Source organism: Phoenix dactylifera, chromosome 3 (assembly GCF_051530095.1).
Source record: "Phoenix dactylifera cultivar Ajwa chromosome 3, Ajwa_hap1_PhDact_Kaust_v1.1, whole genome shotgun sequence".
In the NCBI taxonomy this organism is placed as follows: domain Eukaryota; kingdom Viridiplantae; phylum Streptophyta; class Magnoliopsida; order Arecales; family Arecaceae; genus Phoenix; species Phoenix dactylifera.
This window is the reverse complement of record NC_143192.1, coordinates 52546723-52573596: the sequence shown is the minus strand read 5'-3', so window position 1 is coordinate 52573596 and position 26874 is coordinate 52546723. Positions and strand designations below refer to the sequence as shown.

Below are 26874 nucleotides of genomic sequence, written 5' to 3'. Positions count from 1 at the left end.
CAAAGTCTTGGAGTCTGGAAGGCCGACCCGCGTCGCCCCTCCCGACTCCCGAGGCTTCGAGTCAGAACAACGAAAGGAAATCTTTTCATGGATGAAGGAACGCGAGGAGCGGACAAGAAGTAGACTCCCCACATTAATCTCTCTCGTTCAAAGAACATCCTCAAATCCATTGGTCCAGCCGCGCGTTTCACCCTCCCTGTATTTCTTGCAAAAAATAAGGAGGATCCCGTCAAGAAGGGTACAAGATGGTAGAAACGAATCAAGAAAACCAAAAATTCCCACAATCCATGGCGAATCCCGACGGAGCCAATAAAATCAGAACTCCCAGGTCCCTATCTTGTCCCTGATTCTAACCTCATCAATCGTGCCAATAACCGCAGGGGACGGCTCTCAAACTCCGACGGAGGAAACGACGCGCCGCGTTCCCTTGTCCCTATCGGCTCCACCGCCTTGTCTTCTTTGCCATAAATCCCCATCCCAGACGGCGTACGAGATACTCCGGAACTGGAGCAATCCGGCGGGCAGAGATGGCGAGGTCGGCGATGGCGTTTCTCTGCATCTTCTTGGCCATCTCCGCTTGCAACGGCGGTTACATCCGTTACAATACAAGCGCCGGCATCAAACGTCGAGACGAAAGACACGAGGTGCCGGCCGGCACCTCTTCGCTGTCCAAGAGGACATGGCACGTGTGCTTCGGCGTTTCATTAATCTCTCATTAATTCCCACGTCGCTCTCATTAATCTCTCTCGTTCAAAGAACATCCTCAAATCCATTGGTCCAGCCGCGCGTTTCACCCTCCCTTTATTTCTTGGGAACAATAAGGAGGATCCCGTCAAGGAGAGTGCAAGATTGTAGAAACAAATCAAGAAAACCAAAAATTCCCACAATCCATGGCGAATCCCGACAGAGCCAATAAAATCAGAACTCCCAGGTCCCTATCTTGTCCCTGATTCTAACCTCATCGATCATGCCAATAACCGCAGGGGACGGCTCCCAAACTCCGACAGAGGAAACGACGCGCCCCGTTCCCTTGTCCCTATCAGCTCCACCGCCTTGTCTTCTTTGCCATTAATCCTCTTCCCAGCCGGCGTACGAGATACTCCGGAACTGGAGCGATTTGGTGGGCAGAGATGGCGAGGTCGGCGATGGCGTTTCTCTGCATCTTCTTGGCCATCTCCGCTTGCTACGGCGGTTACATCCGTTATAATACAAGCGCCGGCATCGTGGCGGGGAAGCTGAATGTGCACCTGGTCGCGCATTCCCATGATGATGTCGGGTGGCTGAAGACCGTTGATCAGTACTATGTTGGATCCAATAATAGCATACAGGTTGGAGTTGGAATTTACTTGGAATATAATGTGGTTTCTCGGATTTCTAAGAGCGAGAGGTCATTGCTTTCGTTTCTGCAATGCATGCAGGGTGCTTGTGTTATGAGTGTGCTGGACTCGGTGGTTGATGCATTGCTGAAGGATCCTAACCGGAAGTTTGTTTTCGCGGAGCAGGTTTGCCCTGCAGCCAGTACTTCTCAATTTTTGGTTCTGGATTTTAACATGATTTGAATTTGGTGTAGTGTAATGTGGGAAATCCAAGGATGGAGTGATAGATGTTGTATATATGTATGTATATAGTGTTGAACTAGGGGTTTTGCAAAGCCTTATGTCTCTTGCTTTGTCTTATGTTTCTGATAAGCAGCCTTTTTATTTATACCAAAATTTTAAACAAAAATAAATAAATAAATTTTTGGCAGTTCTTTTTCCCCATATTGCTTCTGCTAATGTATTGGAACAGGACTCTGTGATGTTACCTAGCCATCTTGGCAGCTACTGCTTATATGATAATCTAAGAGCATCAAATAAAATCAGAAAGAGATATTAAAATTAAGTAAGGTCTTAGTTGATGATTGTCCCCTACTATTATGTAAATAGTATGACAGAAAGAAAATATTACTTGGTTTAACAGGAAGACTAAACTGGAAGTTGTGTATCCATATCAATTTATTTGCATGAGGTCTTGAAGGAAGTGCATGTTCCCTTATGTTACATAAATAATTCATTGTCGAAGCATCTTTGATTAGCTTAGATAAGAAGAGAGTCTACCAAACTCGCATGGAATAGCATCATAGACTTATATATCTTGGTTTATGACATCGGTAATCAAGTATGCTTGAATCAGCTTATGAGTTGTCAAACAGATTTTATGTATATTAAATTGCAAATGGTGCACCTCATACTATCTCCTGTTGAGCAAAAAATGTTTCATCAGTGCAAACACATTTGAAAATTAATGCAAACAATCAAGAACAGATGCCCTCAAGTATCTTGTCAAAATGAAATCTAGGCATCCATTACTTTCATGTCATCTTCTCATTATTTACTCTTTCAGCTCAGCCTTCATGGTTTTGGTGGCTTGGAAGGTATGCAACTTGTAGATTGCTGGAAAAAAAATGTTGAATGCAACCAACTGAAATCTCTTCATTTTCACATTAAGCTGACACTTATGCAGATTGTATATTAATATATGAACATTCTCTTTATGATGTCTGTCAGTTTGATGAACCACTTGATCCAAAACAAGGATAGGTGCAGATCTTTTCTATTATGCGAAATTCTATATCATGTGGTTTCAAGTGGAGCTCCTGCCAGCCACACTTTGTCACCCTAACTGAAACGTTGAATTTATGAATGAGAAAAAATTATAGAGATAAATATGGGAAAAAACCTTCATGAGCTATTGTTACTCAACCTATTACTTATGTGTTTAGTTTCCAGATATTTAGCAATGAAGAATAACAAGACTTTTACCAACAATTTTTCAGGCTTTTTTCCAAAGATGGTGGAGAGATCAAAATGAGCAAACTCAAGAAGTAGTGAGAAAACTGGTGGATTCTGGCCAACTGGAGTTCATGTATGAAATTTTTTGTCTTCAATTTTCTACCAAGAGTTGCTACTAGTCAGCCATCATTTAATGACTGTTTGCTTGGTTCAGAAATGGGGGCTGGTGTATGCATGATGAAGCCACAGTCCATTACGTTGATATGATCGATCAAACAACTCTTGGTCATCGCATGATCAAGAAGCAATTTAACAAAGTTCCTCGAGTTGGATGGCAAATAGATCCATTTGGACACTCTGCTGTGCAAGCTTACTTGCTTGGAGCAGAGGTAATGCAAAATCACCACCCCCCCCCCCCCCCCCCCCCTCTTTTCTCCCTCTCTCTGTCGCACACACTGCATAAAATAGGGCCATATCTGCAATAACTCTCATCATTAACTATAGTAATCAATAAACCACAGAAATTGTACAAAATGTTGTAATCTGCATAACACAGGGAGCATAGTAGTGATCATGCTCATTATTAACTGTAGTATTCGATGAACCTCACAAACTACAAGATCTCCATGCAGCTTCTCCCTTTTCCCAAACTACACTTCTCTTCTCAAATTCATTTCTCTTCATTTCCCTTTTGCAACAACCATTCTGGTAATCTTATTCATTTTTCTATGTAGGTTGACCCGCTGGTTCCTCAAACTGTCGACTTAGGATATCCTACATTTTCTTGAAAAATTGGACATGAAATTCTACTCATGACATATCTATATACTCTCCATTGTCAGATCAGATACATGAAGATAATTTGTTCATCTTCAAATATAGCTCAAAAAGTTTCAGAAATCATCACACCTTCTGTCTCAAATATTTCCATTATGCATGCCTTGAAATGTGCCTGCTCTCTGGTCCAGATACATACAGATGGTTTGCATATTTGATTTTGTTACTGTATACTGCAGAATTCACTTATGCCATGATTTGTTCCCACAGCTTGGTTTCGATTCTGTCCATTTTGCGAGAATTGATTATCAGGATAGGCAAAAGCGTAAGGTGGACAAATCTCTTGAAGTTATATGGCGTGGGTCAAAAACTTTTGGTTCCTCTTCTCAGGTTCTAAACTTCTTCCTCTTCTTACTTGTCCTATGCCAATAGATACCTTTTTTCTCTTGACATGCTCATTTGAAACTCCAGATTTTTGCAAATGCCTTTCCTGTTCATTATAGTCCTCCGGAAGGGTTTGGGTTTGAAGTCAATGATGACATCCTACCTGTACAGGTATGAATTCTAATTGAAAGAGATCTGAAGTCAACTGCTTTTTTTCATTGGTCTGGTTACAAATTTGCAGGATGATAAACTACTTTATGACTACAATGTTGAACAACGTGTAAATGATTTTATTGATGCTGCGATAACTCAAGTAAGCCTTGAGGTTCTTTTTATTTTTCTTTTCTACTTTCGCCCTTGAAATTTCATGTAGGAGATCTCATATTGCTTTGCTTCTCGTTACTTAAAATTTATGGGTATGTCTAGACTTTTCATACATGCTAATTTCACACTTAAAATTAGGCTAACGTGACACGCACAAACCATATGATGTGGACAATGGGTGATGATTTCAAATATCAATATGCGGAATCTTGGTTCAGGGAAATGGACAAACTTATCCATTATGTCAACAAGGTGCTTTTTGCTGTAAGGTACTCGATATTTAACTCTTCCTCTTCTCTTGTAAAGATATTCTGATCGGCCATGTTGATGTAGCAGGATGGTCGTGTTCATGCACTATATTCTTCTCCATCAATTTATACCGATGCAAAAAATGCAGCAAATGAATCTTGGCCACCGAAATTTGACGACTATTTTCCGTAAGTAGTGCTTGTTTTCCTAATTAAACTAAGATTTTTTCTTCTCATTTTTTTTTTTGAGAATAGCAGTTGGAGTAGCACCAATCATTTCATAGAAATGATGGAAGATTACCCTTGTCAAACACTTGCAACATCACAAATTTTGAAGTTTGAACATGAGAAAGTAGGATCATTTCTCAGTTTCTGCTGATGCCAGTCCAATCAAATTACAGAACTGGTTGAAAACTAACTAAATTAATAGTTCATGTGATATCTGAGCTGGCCTGCTGACTTCGCAGATATGCTGATGCAGCAAATGCTTATTGGACTGGGTATTTTACTAGCCGTCCAACGTTTAAGCGTTATGTTCGTATGCTGAGTGGATACTATCTGGTACAACTGAGATGCTTTGCTTTGAATTTTTCTTTAAGTTTTGGCTGGTGTCTTATTTGGTATTGCAAGTTGCTAAAGTATGGCATAACTTATCCTAAATAGGCAGCACGACAAATCGAATTCTTAGCAGGGATGACATCATCTGGTCCATCTACCTGGAGCTTAGGAGATGCATTGGGAATTGCTCAACATCACGACGCTATCACTGGTACAGCAAAACAGCATACAACAGATGATTATGCAAAACGCCTTGCTTATGGAGCTTCAGAGGTCTGGGGAAATAACCTGCCCTTTTTTGTTCCTGTCTCTCTCTCTCTCCCCCATCTCGTTTAATACCTCGGAAGTTTACATTATTAGTGTATTTCCACTGTGTGTCATTTGTAGGCAGAAAAGGTTGTCAACTTAGCTCTTCCATGCTTAACCAATACAAATTGTGCATCTTCAGCAGTAAATTTCAGCCAGGTAAAGTATTTTCATGTTCCTATATATTATATTAACTATATCTGTTTAGTTCTACTATCACCATCGGCATATCGAGTTTTAACTCGAGTCAGGCCACAAACATGTTCCGCTGCCCAGGAATCGTAGACTAAATAAGATATGTTTTGAGAGATCTGTTAACCAAAAGAGTTGCTGCATTTTTTTCTCTTTACTGATTGTTAAGAGATTGAGAATTGACAAAGTTGTTAATTAACCGATGTAATGGATGGATGATGTTTTGTATCATATTATGTAATGCAAGTTGTGGAAAGTGCATGAGTTTTTTTTTTCTTGATGAAAGTGGAGAGTGCATGAGTTAACTGGATCATTTGTTGAATGTGCATGAATCTGATATCATGAAAATCTTTATACAATGATTCGAGGTTGTAAAACAAACATGATGAATTAGTGTCGCTTCTGGCAGGATGGTTCCTTATAAGCCAATTCAGTCTATTATGATATACCATGTCAGATACCAAACTGAAGAGAACTTTCTGTAAGGTCATCTGATTGCCATTGATATATTCCAGTTGTATGTAAAGTTTGAGGTCTCAAATGCTGGGCTGTGCCAGGAAGTTCCATTTGGCACTGTGTTGCTGGGCTGGTACTGGCGCCCAGCATGGATCAGCACCACACCTTTTGATTGTTTTTTTATATATTTTTCAATTAAAAAAGAATATCAAATCCTTTGAATTTTTTTTCTCTTTTAATTTCAGCATAACATAGCACGTGCATTGCTGGCCGGTGGTTGCATGCCCAAAGACACCAGCATACTTAAATCCTTGATATAAGTTAAAAGTGAGACAAGTGATGCCACTTTTTCCTGCTTCAACGATATTAACTGAATGTTAGCAAAGTCATTTTAGTCTTATATTCTACTTGTAATGTGTTTCTCTTGTTATTATCAGTGCAATTTGCTCAATATAAGCTACTGCCCTGCAACTGAGGAAGAAATTTTAGATGGGAAGAGCTTGGTAAGTTGTTCTTTCTCATGTTTTTAGAGCTTTAACATCCATGTATTATTTCTTTGGTACAAATTGATATATTTTAATGTTTACATCTTTAGGTTGTGGTGGTATACAATCCTCTTGGATGGAACCGTAGTGACTTCATAAGGATTCCAGTGAGTAGATCAAGTGATAAATTAATTTTCTGTATGGCTCATGATGATTTGAGTTTGCCACTTTTGTGATAGAAAACTGTACTATCTAAAGTTCTAAACACAATTTCGTAGAACTAAGCTAATCAAGGTTTACCGTCTTAGTATTGGATCCTGTAATGACACCATCCTATTATAGTGTTAAGGTTCGTTGTACCGGTCTGTACCGGTCTGTACCGGTCGGTACCGAGCGTACCGTACCCGTACCGATGGGTACCGGTATCGGTACACCAATGTTGGTACGGTCGGTACCGAGCATACCGTACCGTACCGACACTCGGTACGTCTATACTAGTGCGGCACCGGTACGGGGTTCAGTACCGGTACGGCGAACCTTGGGACTATGTAGTATGGTATAATAAGGTTCGGCATAATACCGAGTGTCCGTACAGTACTGTACTCTTTATCAGTTCAATACCGATAAGGTACGGTATGTTTGGTACGGTACGATAGCGACCGTTGTGGCAAACCTTGAAGCTAATAGCCTAATACTAATCTTTTTTTCAAAAAAATATTTACCTCTCATTATTATATTGTGTCTTGACAAAAAACATTGTCTCCTATGGGGTTTACTTCATGAGAACTAGTTGTCTGAGGTGTGACAATTTAATCTATTAAATAAGGAAACAATCTTTGTGTTTGCTTAGAATTTTTTCTTAATGATCCTTTTTTGAAGCCATGTTTATTTTTTAACTTTCTTCTTCTATAACTTTTTGCCAATTTGCCTCCCCTAGTTTATCTCATAGTTTACTTACCTTTTTCAATATTGATAATTTTGTTAAATCATAAATGCGAACACTCCAATGACCCCTGCTGTTGCTTAGTTAGAAAACGAACCTTTTTTCTTCTTCCTCCTTCCACTTTTCATATTGGGCCTAAAGACCCTAATTGTAGGCTTTCAAATAGGTTCGGTCCAACACAAGACTTTTGGCCCGACTTTGGGCTGAGATTTAACAATTTGGATTGGGCTTGATCTTAAGTCTTGAAGCTTTCGAGTAACTCTTGGCCCAGCACAAGATCAAACTAAAGCCTGAAAACGGTATAAATTAGGTAATAAAATGTATTATTGTTAAATACATATAAAGAGTGTCGGCCATTCATCTGATGGATGGCTAGATTGATTCTCAAATTTTAATTTTGAGAAGAAATCCTACTTTACTCAGTCTATGTGTCTTCTCCCTAGTCCACCTCCTCTCCTTTGACAGCCTTCCCAACTCCTCCCCTCATCTTCTTGCCCTCCACCCCTCAGTGCTCTGTCCTTTGCTGCCTTCATTTACTCTTCTGAATCACTCCGTCCTCCACCTTCTAGGGCTGTTAACGAGCCGAGCTGAGGCTCGGGCTCGGCTCGTTTCACAAATTCCTGGGCTCGGGCTTAGGCTCGGGCTCGGTACCGAGCCCTGTATTGGGCTCGGGCTCGCTTGGCACAGCCTGGCTTGGGCTTGAGCTCGTAAAGCTCGTTTGCCCGAGCTCGAGCCCGCTTTATCCCCATCCCCGTCGGAGAGAAGAACGAGCAGCCGAGCTCGGTTCGTCGTCATCCCCGTCGGAGAGAAGAACGAGCAGCCGAGCTCGGTTCGTCGTCATCCCCGTCGGAGAGAAGAACGAGCAGCCGAGCTCGGTTCGTCGTCATCCCCATCGGAGAGAAGAACGAGCAGCCGAGCTCGGTTCGTCGTCATCCCCGTCAGAGAGAAGAACGAGCAACCGAGCTCAATTCGTCGTCGGAGAGAAGAATGAAGGAAGGAAAGAAAGAAAGAAAGAAAAAAAAAGAAGAGAAGAAAGAAAGAAAAAAAGAGAAGAATGGACTCACCTCGTCGCGTGTGGCGGTCGTCGGCTTCGGCTGTGAGCACCGACGATACGGGCGTCGGCCGCAGGCACGGCCGAGGGCGCCACCGGCCGTGGCCCGACCCTCCTGTGCGAGGGACTCCTCGGTTCCTCCCCTGATTCGCCTGTGGAGGAGGGCTTCTCCTCCTGTGCGAGGGACTTCTCGGCTCCTCCCCTGATTCGCCGGTGGAGGGCTTCTCCTCCTGTGCGAGGGACTCCTTGGCTCCTCCCCTGGTTTGCCGGTGGGGGAGGGCATCTCCTCCCCTCCTCGGTCGTAGTGTCGCCGGTGGAGGAGTCGGCAAATCGAGAAAAAGGGAGGGGGAGAAACAGAGAAGAAAGAGGGGGAGGGGCCTCGCTGGTGCTGAAATCTTCTGGAGAAACCGAGAAGAAAGGAGAAGATAAAAAAAGAAAGAGGAGGTGGAGGAAAAGGTTAACGGATTGGGTTCGGGTTAACGGGCTGAGTCCGAACCTGAACCAATCCAATTCGATTTAAAGAAATTAAATGAATTTGGGTTAGCTCGGGTTGGGTCTGATTTAAATCCAACTGGATTCAATCAGATTGGGATTTAAATTGATTAAGCCAAATAAAATTTAATTGGGTTGAGTCCAAGTTTAATTGGGACCCAATTAAATTGTTAATTGGACTGAGCCCTCATTTGAGCTCGTTTGGGTTCGCGAGCTGCTCGGACTCGAGCTCGAGCTCGGGCTAGGATTTAAACGGGCCTCATTTTGGGCTCGGGTTCGGGCTCGTTTGACTAACGAGCTGAGCTCGAGCCGGGCTTTTACCGAGCCGGGCCCGAGCCGAGCCCGAGCAGCTCGGCCCGTTGACAGCCCTACCACCTTCCACCCTCCACTTCTTCCTCCAATCACTCCATCCTCCACCCTCCTCCTCCATCAATCCGTCCACCCTCTTCTATCTTCTCTATTAATCATTCCACTGTCCACTCCGCTCGACGCATCCATCCTCCTTGCCAAATTCATCCACCCTCCGTCCTCCTCTTCCCTCTAACTGACCAACAACTGCCCTCCATTTACTGCCCCTTGTTTCTTTACTATTGTTTTTCTCCCCTTTCATCCTCGGCCCTCAGTCTCTCATGCACCATCCATAGTTTCAATCTTGTCGCCACGTGCACAGCCGTTTTCTTTAGCTTTGATGCCACCCTCAGTTGCATTTGCACCAACTTGGCCCGACCATCAAACGCTGCGTGCATCTCTTGAACCTTGCCTCCACTACTCTATGCCATAAAGATAGTCGTGACAATCTAGATTTGGCACTAGGATTGGGCCTAACTACTCTGAAAACGTTCAGTCTTAGACCTAGACCTTGACTTGATTAAATCAATTCAGGCAGAACTTGATAAGGTGTGGTCCAACCTGAGCCCAGCCCATTTCCAGCCATGTCTTTCTGACTGATGATTGGTGCCTTATATGCCTAAGAAACATCTGCTTGCAGCTTCTTTGTATGTGCATCTGGGTAATTGCTTGTGCACAAAATAGATATTCGATAACTATCATAAAATATCATGTTTTACAAGTCTAGTTTATCGATCCGCCATCTGTATCCAAATTTAGGTAAAGATTTGAAGCTATAGGATTTCTACCTATAGCACTTTGGGTCATGACAGGTTAGGGAACTAGACTCTGTAGACTGGGATTCCTAACTACTCAAATTGCCCTTTAGTCATCAAAGTTGTGAGCTGGTGACACATCTAAAAAGGATGAAAAAAGATGCAGATGAAAAAATCATTAAATAAAAAGTAAAAATTTGTTACTCTTCTGGCAATTAAAACCTGAATGTGGATCGGTCAGACTCAAACAACCTTCAATTGTTTTCACTCTCTGAAGAATGCACCAGAGATAGTTTTCATTGCTATATTCAACAATTGGACTCTTGTCTCTCTTTTTTATTAATTTAAGGATGTATTGCTTCTCATAAACTGCATTATACAGTGGAACATGTGATCTCATAAACTGCACAGCGACATGTGTCAGGGTATTTACCTGTTCTACTAGAAGGTCATAAACCCTCCTCCCATTCGTCTTTCACAATTCCTATCACCAAAATCGCTTCTAGTATGGTTGTAAATATTCTAGAATTTAGCTCATTCTCATAATTTTTCTATTTTTTGTTTAAATGAAGAATACACAGTACATTTATATGTTCATAAACTTTTGCATTTTTTTATCCAAATGCTCTTTTTTTATCAGGTTAATGATGATCTACTTGTCGTACGAGATTCTAATGGAAATAATATCGACACACAATTTGTGGAGGTGGACAATGTAACTAGCAATATAAGAAATTTATATGTCAAGGCTTATCTAGGAGTGTCACCAAAAGAGGCACCAAAATATTGGCTTGTATTTCAAGTTTCTGTCCCACCATTGGGTTGGAATTCTTACTTTGTTTCAAGGGCAGCTGGGAAAGGTGGGTTTCATACTTCCAATTTATAAATTTTTGTTTTAGTCTCACAGTGGAGCAACTATGAAGTATACCCTCAGCATGTAATAGTGCCATGCTGCTAAGTTTCGGTCTAGCAAAATATAGCTTTTCTAAATGGGGCTGACTTAATGCCTGCGACCAAACAAAGAATCAGCATAGTATCTAGCTTGAAGCCTAGCCTCTTAGACAACCTGGAATATATGCATTGTAGTTATAAAATTTGTCTTGCATGTTTATCTGTACCTTTTCATGAAATGACACAGGAATGAGCAAAAATGGGTATATCTCAGCTGGTGCTTCTCCAGAAAATGACACAATTGAAGTTGGGCCAGGACCTTTAAAAATATCCTTTTCATCGACATCTGGACAACTCAAGAGAATGGTTAATTATAGAACAGGAGTAAGTTATTTTTACTGATCCACAGCGCCATATCTAGCATGAGAAGTTGTTAGGACATTCTGAAACTATGTGGTTCGCCATTTAATGAGAATTATAGACAGTATCTATATCATGAAATAATGTTCAACTTTAGCAGTTGCTTTTTTTTAAATCGATGTTTTATTTTCCAGTGATTTCAGCTTGCTATAAAGTATAATAGGCTTGCTGATTAAAGTTTCCATTCATAATTTCTTATGTCAATAGGCTAATGGTCTGGCTTGCTGATTAAAGTTTCCATTCATAATTTCTTTTTCAGCAGCCTGCTTTTTTCACAGCTTTGGCGTATGTTTGTTAACAAAGTACTATCTTTTTATTATTGGATTGAGGATAGTACTAAAGAAGGATGTGATCTTCGACAAGAAATAATATTTTTAAATTACTGAAAGCTAATAGTTTTAGCTGCCAAAAATATTAGCTTACCTTAGAAATACACATGAAAATACATTATGATGGTGGTTATATTATGCTTATTTTCAAAATTTTATTAGGGACTGGTAAAATGGTAATTTGGTTAATAATAATTAGGTTGCTGTAGTTCAGTCATTGGAGTTGTTGTTCGATCTATAAAGTCCATCCACTTCATATTTGAAATTTAGTTACAAAATATATGATAGCTACAACATAATAAGGTACATATGTTATTTGTAGGGGGGAATAGGATCCTATAAAGCCAACAAGTTCTGCACTGAAGATGAAGTATAGAAACAAAATAACTGAGGTAAAAACAACTTTAAAGATTTGAAAAGCAAATGACCTAATTGGAAGTTCGACGTCTTTTCTCTTTTCCTGACTATTATGTCACATATAAAAGCTCATTCTATCATAGAGTAAAAAAAAAGTCAGCGCATAGGAAAATGGAAATATAACCAATATAGTTTGCCATGAACCTGTGGCATCCATGCCCCAGAGAGTTTCTATAGACCAGACATATCCAAGCTGTTCAGCTAATAGCTTCACCAACATGGTCAAAGATGATTCTGTTGTTGTCTATAGCTCTGATACCAACTAGCAATATAAATGATAGAAAGAATGTGAATTTGGATAATGGACTTGGGGTGAAAGAAAGAAGGAAATGAGACACACGAAGTGGGACTGGAAAGGCACCGGTACAATCTCAACATCCACCATGTGGAACCCCATGACTTCATTGTTAATTATAAGTAAAATGTCCAAAATACCGATGTCCGTACATCTTGAAACAGGAATTCTCATGCAGTTTTCAGAATCTTTGTCTTGCGGTATTCTTGATGGGCAAAATGAATATGTGAATTCTTTTCTTGTCTTAATGTCATTCATTTTTATTATTAAGATCCTGCTTATTACTCAGTACTTTGCCTCTTGATGTCCTCTACTACAGCTTGAATAATGTTCAACTATTATAAATTAAAACTGGACCTGAGCTATTATTGAGACATAATGTTATCTTATTCCATTTAAATTTTTTAAAACTTCAATTTTGTATCTAGTAGTATTTCTTAGAGTAGTCTTATATGCATCAGGTGGATATACCCATACAGCAAAGCTATCTGTGGTATGGCTCAAGCAGCGGGGATACAGATTCACCGTTATATAACTTAGTATTATTAACAATACTGATTTATCAACATTTCTATGTTTCAAGCTAATCATTGACTGTGCCACACGTGGTAAATTTCCTAGGCATCTGGTGCATACATTTTCCGGCCAAATGGTGCTCCTCCAACACCTGCTTCCAGATTGGTAATTCATTCTATAAACCTTGTGATATCACAAGTTGATATATAGATTACTTGGTCATTGATGTAAATAAATACTGTTGTGCAATTGTTCTTTGACTCAGGTACCTTTAAAGGTTACACGTGGACCATTGGTTGATGAAGTCCACCAACAATTTAACTCATGGATATATCAGGTTGTTTAGATCTCATTTTCTGTTATAATATCCTATTCCATAGTTGAACTAGCTGATTGTTGAAGTGCACCAACAATTTAACTATAGATATAAAAGTTCCTTGAGATCAAATTTCCTGTCAAAATGTCCTGTTCAACCATTCAAAACTAAACTACTTGTAACTTATCAGTTTTTATAAATTTTGTTCTGTGAGCACTCTCATAATTGATAACTTAATGTAGGCTTCTTTGAGTTTTCCCATTGAAGAGATGAGTCTGGATTAGGTATGCATTCGTATATGCAGATTCATATGTACTTTTGCATGTTGGTACTGTTCATGAATAATTTCATCAAATAAAAGAAAGTCTTTATTTTAAATCTGACTTTTATATATATGAATGTGCATGATCAATTCTGCTTATTGTTTTCACATATACCACGTAAAGAAAGTCATTTGATTTCAATCATTTAAAACCTTCCTGGTAATAGCATTTCACATATCGAGCAATATACGATGACTTGGTGGATTCAAATTATTTCTACTTATCCATTTCCTGACTCATCCCGTCCCAACACTTGGGATGGTGGGATGTTGTCCCACTGTTAAAACCTTGATTCTGGTTATTATCCTAATCTAATGGAAATAGCTTCCCTTCTCCATCTTGTTTCTCCAACTAACAGCTTGCCCTTCTTTGATCTCATCAATTATCTATCGACCTGATTTTGTCTGACCATTATAGATGATAATCCATAGTTAAAAATAATTTCAAAATATGTTCTTTTTTTTTCTTATGAAACTTTGGTGGCTGAGAGGGGTCTTTTGCCAATTCCAATGGCTATCACCATGTTGTTAATTTATATATCTGCTTAACAAAAATGTACTAGGTTCACTGAGCAAAAATGAACTAGATAATGTGTGATGATTATCTGCTATACTGTATATTACTGTATATAACTAATGTGGCATTCATGTTGACTAAAAATATGCTTTTCTTATGATAGTCATGTTTTCTCATGTGAAATCCTCATCAAAAGATTCACATATGATTTATTTTAGGTGATCAGACTTTATAAGGACAAGGAGCATGCAGAAATTGAATATACCGTAAGTTCTTTGCTTGTGCTTCTTTCTTTTAGAATGCTTGTTGTGTAGAATGTTTATTTAATTTTAGATTCAAAAACTAATAATAAATTTTTATCTGTTCTTCCTTGGTCACAATGTCTATGTTCTTTATCAAATTCAATGTTAAATTTTCTATTTTTCTTGAAGGTTGGGCCCATTCCTACTGATGATGGTGTTGGGAAGGAGGTCATTACACAATTGACAGCAAACATGGTCACAAATAGGACATTTTTTACAGATTCTAATGGAAGAGATTTTCTAAAACGAGTATTTATCTCGTTTCAAGCATACATTAGCTGAACATGCATCTTTTTTTTTTATTTTGTTCAGTTGGTGTCGACTCAACTGGATTCTGTGAATCACATTAGGTGTCAGTTTTAAGTCTTGCAGGATAATTTTGAAAGTCATGTTTTTCTTCATGTTTTGAGAACATTTATTTCTTCTATTCATTTGATAGCGGCTACATTATGCTTCAAAAAGTTTGAGGTTCTTGAATATGTGAATATGTACCAAAATACCATTTATTAGAGATGAGCAAGCAAAAACAATAGAAATTCTGTGCTGATTGAGTATACTTGTAACATCCAGTTCGGAATGACAGGCCACTTTTTCTAAAACCGAACTTTAGAGCACATGCAAATTAAAATATTTATGACGTAAGTTGATTATTGATTCAAATGGTGCTTACCTACAAAACAATTTTTCTTGTTAAAAAAGAAAAAAATAAAGAGAAGTTAGAGCTTTGGAAGTGAAACTAGTGGGACACTGATCTTATCTTTTTTTCCTTAAATACAAGATTTACTTGGATGGCGGTCATTGATAATTGTGGTTTAAAGAGTAAGTGATGTTTTTGAAATATATGGGATGAAATACATGGATGACATAGATAAACACATCTACCTTAAGATTAGTGCTTGAAGTTGGACAGAAAAGCTATAAGTATTTGGTGGAATCACAAAGCCATGTATATTTTCTTTCTTAAAGACTGAGGTTGAGGATAATACATCAATGATTTATTTATGTATAAAGAGCATATTAAATTTTATAAACCTTCTGCAGAGGGTGTTGCCCAAGGTGACAAGCCAAGAGGGGAGGGGGGTGAATTGGTTTTTCTAAACTTTTGTGCTTTAAAAGTTTTCTTAATTAAATGCAATGACTGCTTTCTAAAATTACTTGAACGAATTAAGCTAGAACAAATATGAAAGATGATGCAAGCATAAGCTTAAGAGTGAGCACGACACAAACACGACAATGTATAGTGGTTCGGTGCTCTCCTAAGCACCTACGTCCACTCTCCAAGCGTCCCCTTGGAAATTCACTATAATCCCGCGGATTACAGTTGGATTGTTTTCTGGGCTCACAATCCAAAAACCTTTATACTTTGGTTTTCCGGGATCACCAAAAACCTATGTTGATTTTGCGGGCTCACCAACAATCTACACCGTTGGTTTTACGGGCTCACCAACCAACCTTACAAGAGATTGCAATAGAAGGAAATTTGAAGCTCCTTAAATGAGCAAATAATACAATAATGCACTTGAGAAAAGTTAAGATAATATTTATCGCTTTGTAAGTTGCTCTTCTCTTCTTTGCCAATGTTGCTTTACTCCTCAAGGGGTTGGTAGAGCTCTTGAATGCACTTGAAGACTGCTCAACCACCTTCTTTCAGAATTTGAGTTAAGCAACTTGATGAAGAATACTAGGGCTTGCTTTCACTTGAATGCTCTTTTAATTTCTTACTCAAAAAGTATCTTCCTCTGATGAATAGTGTTTCTTAAATACTTCCCAACCTTTAATGGTCACTCTCCATTGGTCAGATTTGAAAAACTAGCCGTTGGGAGCTCAAAAGGTACTTCTGCAGAATTAGCTGTTATGCCCTTGCTCGAGCTGGGGTCGACTCAAGCTTTTCTGGGGTCGACTCAAGTTACTGTTCATCAGCCTTGGGGTCGACTCAACCTTTACTGAGGTGACTTGAGCTCCTCTGGGGTCGACTCCTGCTACAGTGGGGTTGGCCTTCTCAGGAACCACAGAAACATTGTTTTTCAGCATTTCCACTAGGGTCGACTCATACTTTCTTGGGGTCGACCCGTGCTACAGTGGGGTCGACTCAAGTTCCATTGGGGTCGGCCTTCTCAGGGAGTCCAGAGACACGGTTTTTGGACACTCATCCTGGGGTCGGCTCATGTTCTCTTGGGGTCGGCTCAAGTCTTTCTGGGGTCGACCTCCTCAGTAAAATCCAAAGAGTTGTTTTCTTGGACGCTTCAGGTTGGGGTTGGCTCATGAAAATTTGGGGTCGGCTCTTCTCTTGGGGTCGACTCACGAAAACTTGGGGTCGACTCCACTTACTGTTCATCTGAACCTTTTTGTGCCAGATAGTTTCCAAATGTGCCAGAGTCGACTCCACTTCTTCTGGGGTTGACTCAACTCACAATTTCCTGCATCTTAAGGTTAGATTGATTCATATAAACAGTAGGATATATTTTATGTTATTTTGAGTGTATGCCATGGTAGAACAACATACCCTTAACAATGAAAATTACTGTTATGCCCTTAAGAGTATATTTCACTTGAAACTTTGCTGAATTAGATTTTAAGGCTCTCTATTCTTCTTTTGTTACAAATTTTATCTCGTTGTTAATCATTGGAAGTCGTCTTGATCTCATCCTCTCAATATATAATGAAGATATTGAAGGTGTTGTATTCAATAATGATGTATCATGTTAAACTGTATTATTAATTTAATGTTCACTCAATTGTTGTGTTAATCATCGAAATAGCACTATCATCCTCAGAGGGCATAACCCATTCTACGCTTTAAGCATCCAAAAAAAGATGCAACATCATGTGTTAATATCTGGGTTTTGGTGGAATGGATGCATTCAGATTTTATAGGTACTAGGGAATAACAAAAATGAGGCTTCTAAAGCTATATAGGTTGTGGTGGGAGAGGACTCTACATTTGGTTTAGACTTAGATGAAGGTACATATAGGCTATTGGGTGTGTCATTGGTGTTAAAGGTTGGATACTAGCTCCATGATGGAAGAATATGGCATCTTTTGATCTATGAAGGTATTTGGAGGTGATTGGAGGGGTCTAACTAAGATATATTTTTTAACTCTAGGATGTGGCATGCAAAAAAAAAAAAAAATCAGTAGGTCTTGAAATTTTCCATGCGTTGGTTTACACATCATTATTTAGGCGTGTATCATACTTTCAATTAAAAAGGTCAAGCTGATCTGGGGAATGACAAGGATAAAAATTAAGAACTTGGCAGAGATTAAAGGTTCAAATAGTTGAAAATGTCATTATGAGTTTACTTAGGGTTTATATGAATCATTCATTTGGGTTCATGATCTGGGATGAGTACTGCCATTGGGTATTATAATTCTTCAAGTGACTAGTATTGCACTCACGATGATGAAGGGTATTGCATATCAATGAGTTCTAGAGCATGACCATACTCTTATATACAAGAAATGGACAAAGGTCAACATCAAAAGATACACAACCTTGTTAACATTTTGTCTAAAATTACACAAAAATAGACAAACAAAATTTTTCTTCTATAATGTTCATTTATTTTTCTTTTTCAGTGAGAATGAAAATTTAAGAGATTTGTTTGACTCATCCAAACAAGTCCAGCAACAATGTGAAAAAAGAAAGATGTACAAAATATAAAAATTCCATCATAGTTTAATAGGTCGTGCTTGAGTTCTTCTTCAGGTAACTGAAGTTTCCAAAATAAAAGCTCAGGAAAATGAATTTCATATTATATCACAGTAGTCTGTATAAAAAAATGCATGTACATGCTAGTGGGTTTTAATTGAGCATGTTTTCAACTGTAGAATGAGATTGTAACCATGAAAGACTGCAACCATCACTACTGATACATGTCATGTTACATTTGTGCTTCATTTTTCATATTTTGATTGTAAAATAAAAAATTATTTTGATTTACTTTGCCTTGTCTTTTTTCCGGCCATAAGAGGATGACTTATTGTTTAGCATTCCACGTAAATATAGATATGTGTATGTATGTGTGTGCGCGCGCTTCAAGTGTCAACTAGATCTTGCTAGATAACTTTTCTAGTAATTTTATTTGAGAAAAGTTTACCATGAGATTGTGTTTCTAGGTTCGTGATTATAGGGAGGATTGGAATCTTGAAGTGACTCAACCAATTGCTGGAAACTATTACCCGGTAATGCTTTGCTCACAAAATGAGCTGCTTTTGCTTTTCACAGAACTTTCTCCTCTTTCTATGTGGCAATCTTCAAAATTAGCATAAAGCTAGGGGTCCAAGTAGTGGGACAACTAGAAAAACTAATGACGTTATGACAAGGTCAATCAATGTGGTTGTTATACTAATCCAAGACATAGTCAAACAAGAAAGAAAAGGCAGATCGTATCATAAGTACAATGTACTGTTTAGCATCAATCAAGGACTAATAAGAACTATGGTATTGCTATGTAGTATATACTGATTTGTACTGACTACTTGACCGGCACTTCTTGTGCCAATAGAAAAGGGGCTTACTTTTGCCAATGGAAAAGGGGCATGGTATAGAGACAATACCTGGTGTAGCAGCCATACTGGCCTATGCCTTCTGTGTTGGCTCATATTGAACATTGTTGACCCAAATCAACCATGCCCGTCCATAAAGGCACGTAAGACTTTTAAGTTGATATTATTCCTTCATTTTCATTCCATCTTATTTGAAGTGAGAGGAGAGACTTCCCCTCATACTTGGTGACCTCATTTGCAAAATTGGCAACTCGACTATATGAATATCATCGTCTTACAATAAGTTGAAGCTAGCACATCAAGATGATGGCATATAGAAGTGGTGGCATTTGTTTTGGTAATTTATATGGCATATCCTTTGAAACCTAGATGTATTTTATCACTTCAGATTTGAATACTTAGTAGTGGAGACGTGTATTTTTTACCAGATCCATGATGTCATTTGTGAATATAGCAACCGACAATATATTTTGGCAGTAAATTGTTTCACCCCAAATCCTTCCCTGGAAACATAAGTGCAAAAGCCATATGTTCGTCCAAAAGGAGCAGATATATATTTCTACCAGAAATTTTAGTTAAAAACGACAGACTGATTTTATTTTCTTCTAGAGTCAATATAGCTATGGCTACAAACTTGTCCCTTAAGCAAGCCACTTGACTCCTTCATGACTTATTATAGATAACTCTAAAGGCAAATTCTAGATACTTACAAAAATTTTAAAAATTTGTACCTATTAGCTCCATCTAACCATGAGGTTGCCAGGTGGTTAAGTTGGTAAAGTCACTAGGTTTTGGATACTAGGGGCCTGGTCTCAATCGCAGCCACACCCAATTAGAGCTGGCTTCCTCCCTTCCTAGTTCTCAGAAAAGTGCTTCATGTAACCCTAGTTTGAATCACATTGCTTAAACAAGTTTCATTTCAAGATCATTGGTGTACTCTGGATTTATTACCTCTTCCATTAGCCAATTACTATCTGGTGGTGGAGACCAACTTTGTCCTTTCATGCAATCAAGTTGTTTTGTGGCTACTAGAGCGTATACTGATTATAACTTATATGGTCCTTGATTCTCTGGTGGATGAGGTTGACCACGGATTCCTTCCAGTTGTGTACAGATGAATTAGAAAACTTATTCTTTTATAATTGTTAGCACGAGAACGTCTTCTTCATGTTCCTATTTCTCCTTCAAGGCTTTTCTTTCGCTCTTCAGCCATCAGGTTTTAACCGGCCAGCTCTTTCAACCTTGAAACGTATAACTTTTAGCTCCATTCGCTTGATATTCAAATGCTTGGATATTCTATTTTTGATGTTTCTGGAACCTCTAGTAAAAAGTTTTCTCCAGAAATATGATAGGACAGAACACTGTCATTTCGAATACTGAATGTTAGTGCTTTTATAACAATGATGAGAATCTTTTAATTGTTAGGATCTGATATTAAGATCAAATCTAAGAGAAAAGATGGATAGGGATTCAGCTGAGCACTTAGTCTATGGTAGAAGTGACTATTCAAGCCCAAATGCACAATCTAATAAAAAACATTGAGTTCTCATTTTCTAGGAGAGTATAGAGAAAAATATGCAAATTCATTTTTTCCATATTTAGGAAATTAAAATTTATAACAAATAGAGGCCTTGCGGAGACACGATTGCCAATAAATACGAACAGGATAAGGATTATGATCTTGCGAAATCTGTTATGAAAATTAACATAGAGTGATGTAGCCATGTAGGACTTATCAATTATGTCAATGGAAGGGGAAAAATGATACAAGATAATTTTTCTTGCAAAATGTATAAATCTGTTGCCTTCAAATTTGATTCCTAAGCACCTTGGAGACTTGCTGAAAGTAACTGAAAATAAATCCAAACAAGAAATATCCCTAGTGCCTTCTAGGTCTAGACCACATCACATAAATTCACTATTTTACCTTGTATGTTTTTTCTCCAGTATATTTATTTGGTTATTGTATGGCACTTTCTTAGTATTTTCCATGTACTTATAAGATGGTATTGTATCTATTGATTAGTTTATTGGTCAAAATTTCAGCTCAACCTTGGAATATATATAGCAGATGGGAAGTCCGAACTCTCCGTCCTGGTAGATCATGCTGTTGGAGGTTCCAGCATTGAGGATGGCGAAATAGAAATCATGCTTCATAGGTTTTATTCCCTCATTGTTGGTTTGTTGTGATTACATGCAATTCTCTGTTTCCCTTATGGTGTTGTTTTCTGACTAAGTACTACTGTTAACTACAAGGCGCATGCTCCATATCGACTTTAGCGGTATCGGGGAACCACTTGATGAGCAAGTTTGTGTAGATAATGCTTGTGAGGGGCTCACGGTATGCTGCACCTCAGTGTTAAAAATGTTTCTACATGCATTTTTAATTTTACCAATTTGCATTATATACAGTCAAGAATCATTAACTATACTGTTTTAGCCAAATAATTTTTCTTCTTGTTCTAAATCTAGGGATCTGAAACCAGTTTTGTGATCTTGAATTTTTATTTTTATCCAAAGAAATAGTATAATTGTTCAATACAGAATAAATCCTCAGCACCAGTGTTTCAAGTATTGTACCATAAGGGGAGGGGGGCTTGATACAGCACTGTTGCCAGTCAAGGTCAGGGGCGGCCCAATGTATTTTGGGGCCTAAGGCGAACTTACTAAGAGAGGCCTTTTTAAAAATAATAATAATAATAATAATAAATTTTTAATAAGTGTAAAATACTTTAAACGGTAAGATGAAACTAACAATCAAAATTAGAAGAGAAAAATTGTAACAAAATTATAAGAATTGTAACAAAATTAGATGAATTAGAAGCAGGAGATTATAAATTAAAAAAGTATGTTTCTTTAGAAACAAAAAATAGTGAAGGAAATTTTATTGGAATAAAAAGGGGATCAAACTATCCTAGTATAACAGCACCTGGAGCCCATTCAATCAGAAATTCTCCCTTCACTGCTCCAGAAGATTGTTTTCGTTAGTTATAATTCTATGTAAGTTGTGGATGCCATACATGAGATGATAAGTCAATAGTTGCAAAGCATAAGAATGTTCATGCTGTTTTCCATCAAATTCTCCTACTAACTATTAACAGCTTCTACTAACAAATAACCTATTTGCTCGAGGTGCCAAGGCTGCAAGGCATATCGATCATAAGAAGGATCCCATGAGCTCTCCAAGCTGACCAATTTTATAAAGAGAAAATGATTAAAATTACATGATAGATTACATGATAGATGAATCCAATGGACTTTCGGACTTTCCCATCCTTTGCCTAAAAAACAGAAAGAAATAACATATGGTTTACTGGTTTAGGCATTTCATCAAACATCTTTAAGTCAGAGAGAGACTTACAAGTTACAACTCAAATGCAGTGCAGGCTGCAGCAGCGAGCGCCGAGCGGGTTGACGACCTGATCTGCTGATCACCTGACGTGAAGAAATCAAAAAGATGGGGTCGCAGTGTCGCACCGTCGTCCGTCGCAATCTCACAGACGTGAGTCAGGGGACGGCCGGACGAGAGCCCGGAGGGAGGCGAGGAGGTCGCCGGTCGCGGGATGCCAGGGAGGCGGGGACGACGGGGAGGCAGAGCCGCAGAGGAGACGACCTCGCCGGCTCGCTGGTGCGGCGAAGACTTGCAGGCAGCCGGGAGGGAGGCGAGGAGGTCGCGGCCTCGCGGGATGCCGGGGAGGCGGGGCGGGGAGGCGGAGGAGATGACCTCGCCGGCGAGGCAGCGAAGAGGATTTTAAAGTTTAAAGGCTTGGGCCGATGTTGCAGAGGATTGAGGAATGAGGAGGAGTGGAGCTGTGGAGGAGGATGATGAGGATTTTAAAGAAAAAAAATGATGAGCGATGGCCGATGGGATTGGGACGGGAGTCACCGTTCACGGAATGGCGTCGCGGCGAGACACCCTCACTCCCTCAGTAGCTCAGGCCTCAGGCGTCTTGTCGTCGAGGTAGCCGTTGCCTCCTGCCGTCCTGCGGCCCTGTACTGTACACTATAGGCTGTAGCAGTGTAGCTAGGAGTGGCCGAGCTGCCGAGACTGCCGAGTGGGACTGTGGGTGTGGGAGCTGGAGCCTGGGACGCTAGGATTAGGAGTCGTGGTCTGCGGCATGACGGCATCTGCCGGTCTGGCGGGGGCCTTCCTTCAAGCCGGGGCCTTGGGCGACCGCCTAGGTCGCCTAAGGCTTGGGCCGCCCCTGGTCAAGGTATCGGTATTTCCCTCATACCAATAGATGCTACATTGTTGTGCCACCTCCAACGATGTACCATGTGTTGGTACTAGAGCATCTCGTGTTGTACCAATAAGGTATCGGTACAAGGCCCAGTACAAAGACTTAAAACATTGCTCAGCACAGTATCTACTTGGAACAAATGAGTAATATAATTGAGTGGATTCTCTTAGATTCTTTTTCCTTTTATAGACAATATACTTTATGGTAGTTGAAGTAGTCTATAAATTGCGATCTGATATCAAGAATGTTGAAGGGCTCGAAAAACAGGAAAAAAACTTAAAAAGGCATGATGTTTAAGCAAGCAAGCAACACGTAGTCCAATACTATCATATAGTTTTGGCCGAAATACTTGAACTTAAATTGAAGAATTCCATATTTTATGATTTTGGATTCAAAGCCTTTGCCTCGTGATTGAGGAGTCAATTTCCTATTCCAGGTTTTGAGAAGATTGAATTGATGCCCGTACTTAAGTAAGCCCTTTGTAAAACATGGAAGATCTGATAATAAATTTCAAAATTCATGTGATCCATGATGTTAATATGTGAATTTTAACAATTTAGATAATAACATATATAAAACAAATGTCCTAGGAAAATTCTATGGCACTAGTCAATCATATCCATTCAATCGAAACTTCAACTTCTCAGTAACTGTCTCACTCCTATGAATAAACAGCAAAGCAAAAAGTCAATGCTGTTCACTGAAGATGTGTTAAATTGAGGAATAGTTTAAAAAATGAGGAGCAGCAAAAAACTTACTCCTAGACACCTAGTTTATGACTGGAATGTTCAATATGCATATTATCTTGAAGCATTTTATTGGTCCCATTGTCTATCTTCTTTTGTTTGCCTTATATAACCACGTCATGCAAAGAACCTTGAGTCCGAAGCCGCATCTTAACATTTTAAATGCTGCCTCTTTTCCTATTCATAAATAACCTTATATGTCTATCATGTCCCGTCATATCTCCCTAGTACTGTGCAATCAGCATATGTTTAATCTCACTTTGTATTATTATGCCTGCCATTTTAGCATAGCAACTTCCTGTTTGCTCGTGGGATATTAATAGTTCTCTTTTTGTTTATATGTCCAAATTGTCTTAGTCGAGAGGAAATTATTATATGAGCGTCAACGAGCTAGGAAGTGGAGCATATTGGCGCAGGACATATGGTCAACAAATTTATTCACCTCTTCTTCTAGCATTCACTCATGAGGTATGTTGTATATCTATCTAAAATAAGGTTGCAACTTTATTTTCCCTAGATCATCTGACATACAAATACCGGATCTCATAGAATGAGGAACATTGGAAGTCTTCTCATACAACAAAAACAACTATGATGGAAGATGGTTACAGTTTACCTCCTAATGTTGCACTAATCACACTTCAGGTATTAACTTAAAACCACTGAATGATCATTGCTTAGCAATCAGTGCTTTTCCTAATAGATTTTTGTTTGAATCTTCAGGTTCTAGATGATGGAACTGTCCTCCTCCGACTGGCACATCTATACGAGGTATGGCAGTGAAGAAGTAATGCTTTTTATGAATTTATATTAGGCTTTTGTTAAACACTCTTGAATGTCTTTAGACTGGTGAAGATGTCCAATATTCAGCAATGGCGAAGGTCGAACTAAAAAAGGTTTTTGCGAAGAAAACGGTATGTCCATCTCCTTGATAGCATATAGCTAATTATTTTAGTAGACACGTAGGCCATATTCGTGGGAGGACCGTCGCCTTATACTTCGTCAAAAAATTTTGTATTCATGGAGCGGAACTTAGGCTTAAAATACGTTCCCAAAAACTCAATTTAGTATAAAACCTTTATTAATAGAAGATCTTTGTGACATATATTATAAGTTCTCCAGAGCTTTTCCTTAAAAATTTAAATATTTTTGCTAGCATGCTTGTGCTGAATTGTCTATGTTAGAGGTACTGCTAATTTAATGTTTCACATTCACATTTTTCTAGTCACATGTTTTATCCACATACTATATATTGGCCTGCTATGATTGTATATATGACCTATTTCCACCCATTCGTGGATCGTCAGACATTTGTAGGCTTCTAATGTTTGCACCACTTTAATCTCATGGTGTTGACGCACTAGAAATTGCTTCCTTAAGCTTAATGTGATTATGACCCATTGTGAAATATAGACTTTTTAATTGCATCTCCATCTTTAGATGCTGAGAGTCAATATATAGGCAATGCTAGCATAAGGTGGCCAGAAATCTGGTTGCCACCAGAAAAACTATTTTAATCCAGACCTTATGCTGTCTACACAAGAGGAGTTTGAAATGTTTTCAGATCCCCCCTGATTGTCACAATCAGTTGCTCAACAGTCTTCGTAGTTTGTACCATATTTTTTATTATGTAAGCACCACTATTGTTATCATATTTTCACAAGTTGTAGGTTACTGCTTAGGATAGTACAGAAACATTAAATTATGACCTCCCATCTCATTCTTAGTGGCCTTGATCTTTGTGATGAACACTTAAGGATCTCACCTCTCATCGTGTCATCCAGATGCATATCATAATGGTTCCATCGCATTTCACTCTCGTCTCATTTCTGCTACATCTAGAAGTGATTGCAGTGCAATAATTTTTTCACTCTGCTACCTTGTAGTTTGGCCAAATTATCATTGAATAGTGTCAAATTTCATTCCATAAATATTCTTGCTGATGAGTAGAATCACGAAGTCATAAACCTTCTAGTGCTATTAATAACACAGGAGCATAAGTTTAATATCCAGAAGTCTCTGAAGATCCTAACGATGTCCTAACAAGTTGGCACATCGCAATTAGCAATGACTATTCTCTTTATTTATTTGACACCATCCATAATCCTGATAACGTGACCTCTGGGTGCACAGTGAACTCAAATAATTTTCCTACACAAGAAGCATACTTTTGCTTCATAGTGATATATTTTAGGAAGACATATACTAATTTGAGACATGTTTTGAACATATGATTGTGGATCACTTAAATGTTCCTATATTTTAAGCCAATTAACTTTTTCCTAGTATTTTATTATGTAATTTTATACTCGTACTATGGATTATGTCTTCCATTAGAGCTTCTTGGATGGATATTTTTCCTGTCACATCTTTTCATTTTTCAGTCTTTAGTCAGGTAAAATGTACTCAGCTAGGGAAAAGTCCAATTCCTAAAGGCAAAGGATTTCATGTAAATATTAAAAACACAAAATGGGTTTAATTTTCTTTTCCCTTGTAGATTAAAGAATTGAAGGAAACAAGCTTATCAGCGAACCAAGAGAAGTCTGAGATGAAGAAGATGACTTGGCAAGTTGAAGGAGATAATGGAAGTTTTCCAGCACCAGTGAGGGGTGGCCCAGTCAACAATGTCACCCTTGTCATTGAGCTGGGACCGATGGAAATCCGTACATTTTTGTTGAAATTCTAAATCCAGTCCCTGAAATAGTTTCAGTTTTTTTTTTTGTGTTCCTGCAAACTTGGAGGATTGCAAGATCCAAATCACTCATCTCACACCTATGCTCCCAAGCAACAGAACCGGGTTTTCAAACTCATATGGATTCTTATGCATAGCATCTAGCATCTAAAAGCAGCGTGATGGATTCATTTTACAGTATTGCAAATAAACAGCCTAAATGTACCATTAGCTGACTTTTGTCATCTTGGAGTTGTTTCCTGTTATTGAAGTCAATTATCTGATTTACCTAAAA

General features: G+C 38.8%; 1 protein-coding gene across 14 annotated transcripts; it reads left to right on the top strand.

Annotated features, from left to right (window-relative positions):
• On the top strand, positions 1-26874 carry LOC103698444 (alpha-mannosidase-like). 14 transcript variants are annotated; one of them, XM_089929790.1, is made up of 30 exons: positions 3-328; positions 381-1328; positions 1419-1502; positions 2816-2904; positions 2986-3160; positions 3819-3938; positions 4020-4103; positions 4174-4245; positions 4395-4508; positions 4590-4693; positions 4972-5065; positions 5168-5335; positions 5450-5527; positions 6454-6519; positions 6612-6668; positions 10731-10950; positions 11229-11365; positions 12904-12969; positions 13064-13123; positions 13224-13295; positions 14332-14379; positions 14545-14664; positions 18532-18597; positions 20968-21080; positions 21178-21262; positions 24266-24376; positions 24458-24553; positions 24632-24679; positions 24754-24822; positions 26406-26874. In XM_089929790.1, the coding sequence occupies exons 2-30, from the start codon at positions 1131-1133 to the stop codon at positions 26592-26594; spliced, it is 3003 nt and encodes a 1000-aa protein (XP_089785916.1). In that variant the 5' UTR covers positions 3-328; positions 381-1130; the 3' UTR covers positions 26595-26874. The 14 variants fall into 14 exon arrangements, with proteins under 14 accessions (XP_089785927.1, XP_089785916.1, XP_089785922.1 ...); XM_089929796.1 differs by having other exon boundaries at positions 3-1328; positions 14545-14583; XM_089929789.1 differs by having other exon boundaries at positions 3-1328.

Coding starts and splice junctions, on each gene's coding strand:
- LOC103698444 (XM_089929790.1), top strand. CDS start 1,131: ATGGCGAGGTCGGCGATGGCGTTTCTCTGCATCTTCTTGGCCATCTCC. Junction 2,905..2,985: donor TCTGGCCAACTGGAGTTCAT/GTATGAAATTTT, acceptor TGCTTGGTTCAG/AAATGGGGGCTGGTGTATGC. Junction 24,554..24,631: donor TTGCACTAATCACACTTCAG/GTATTAACTTAA, acceptor TTGAATCTTCAG/GTTCTAGATGATGGAACTGT.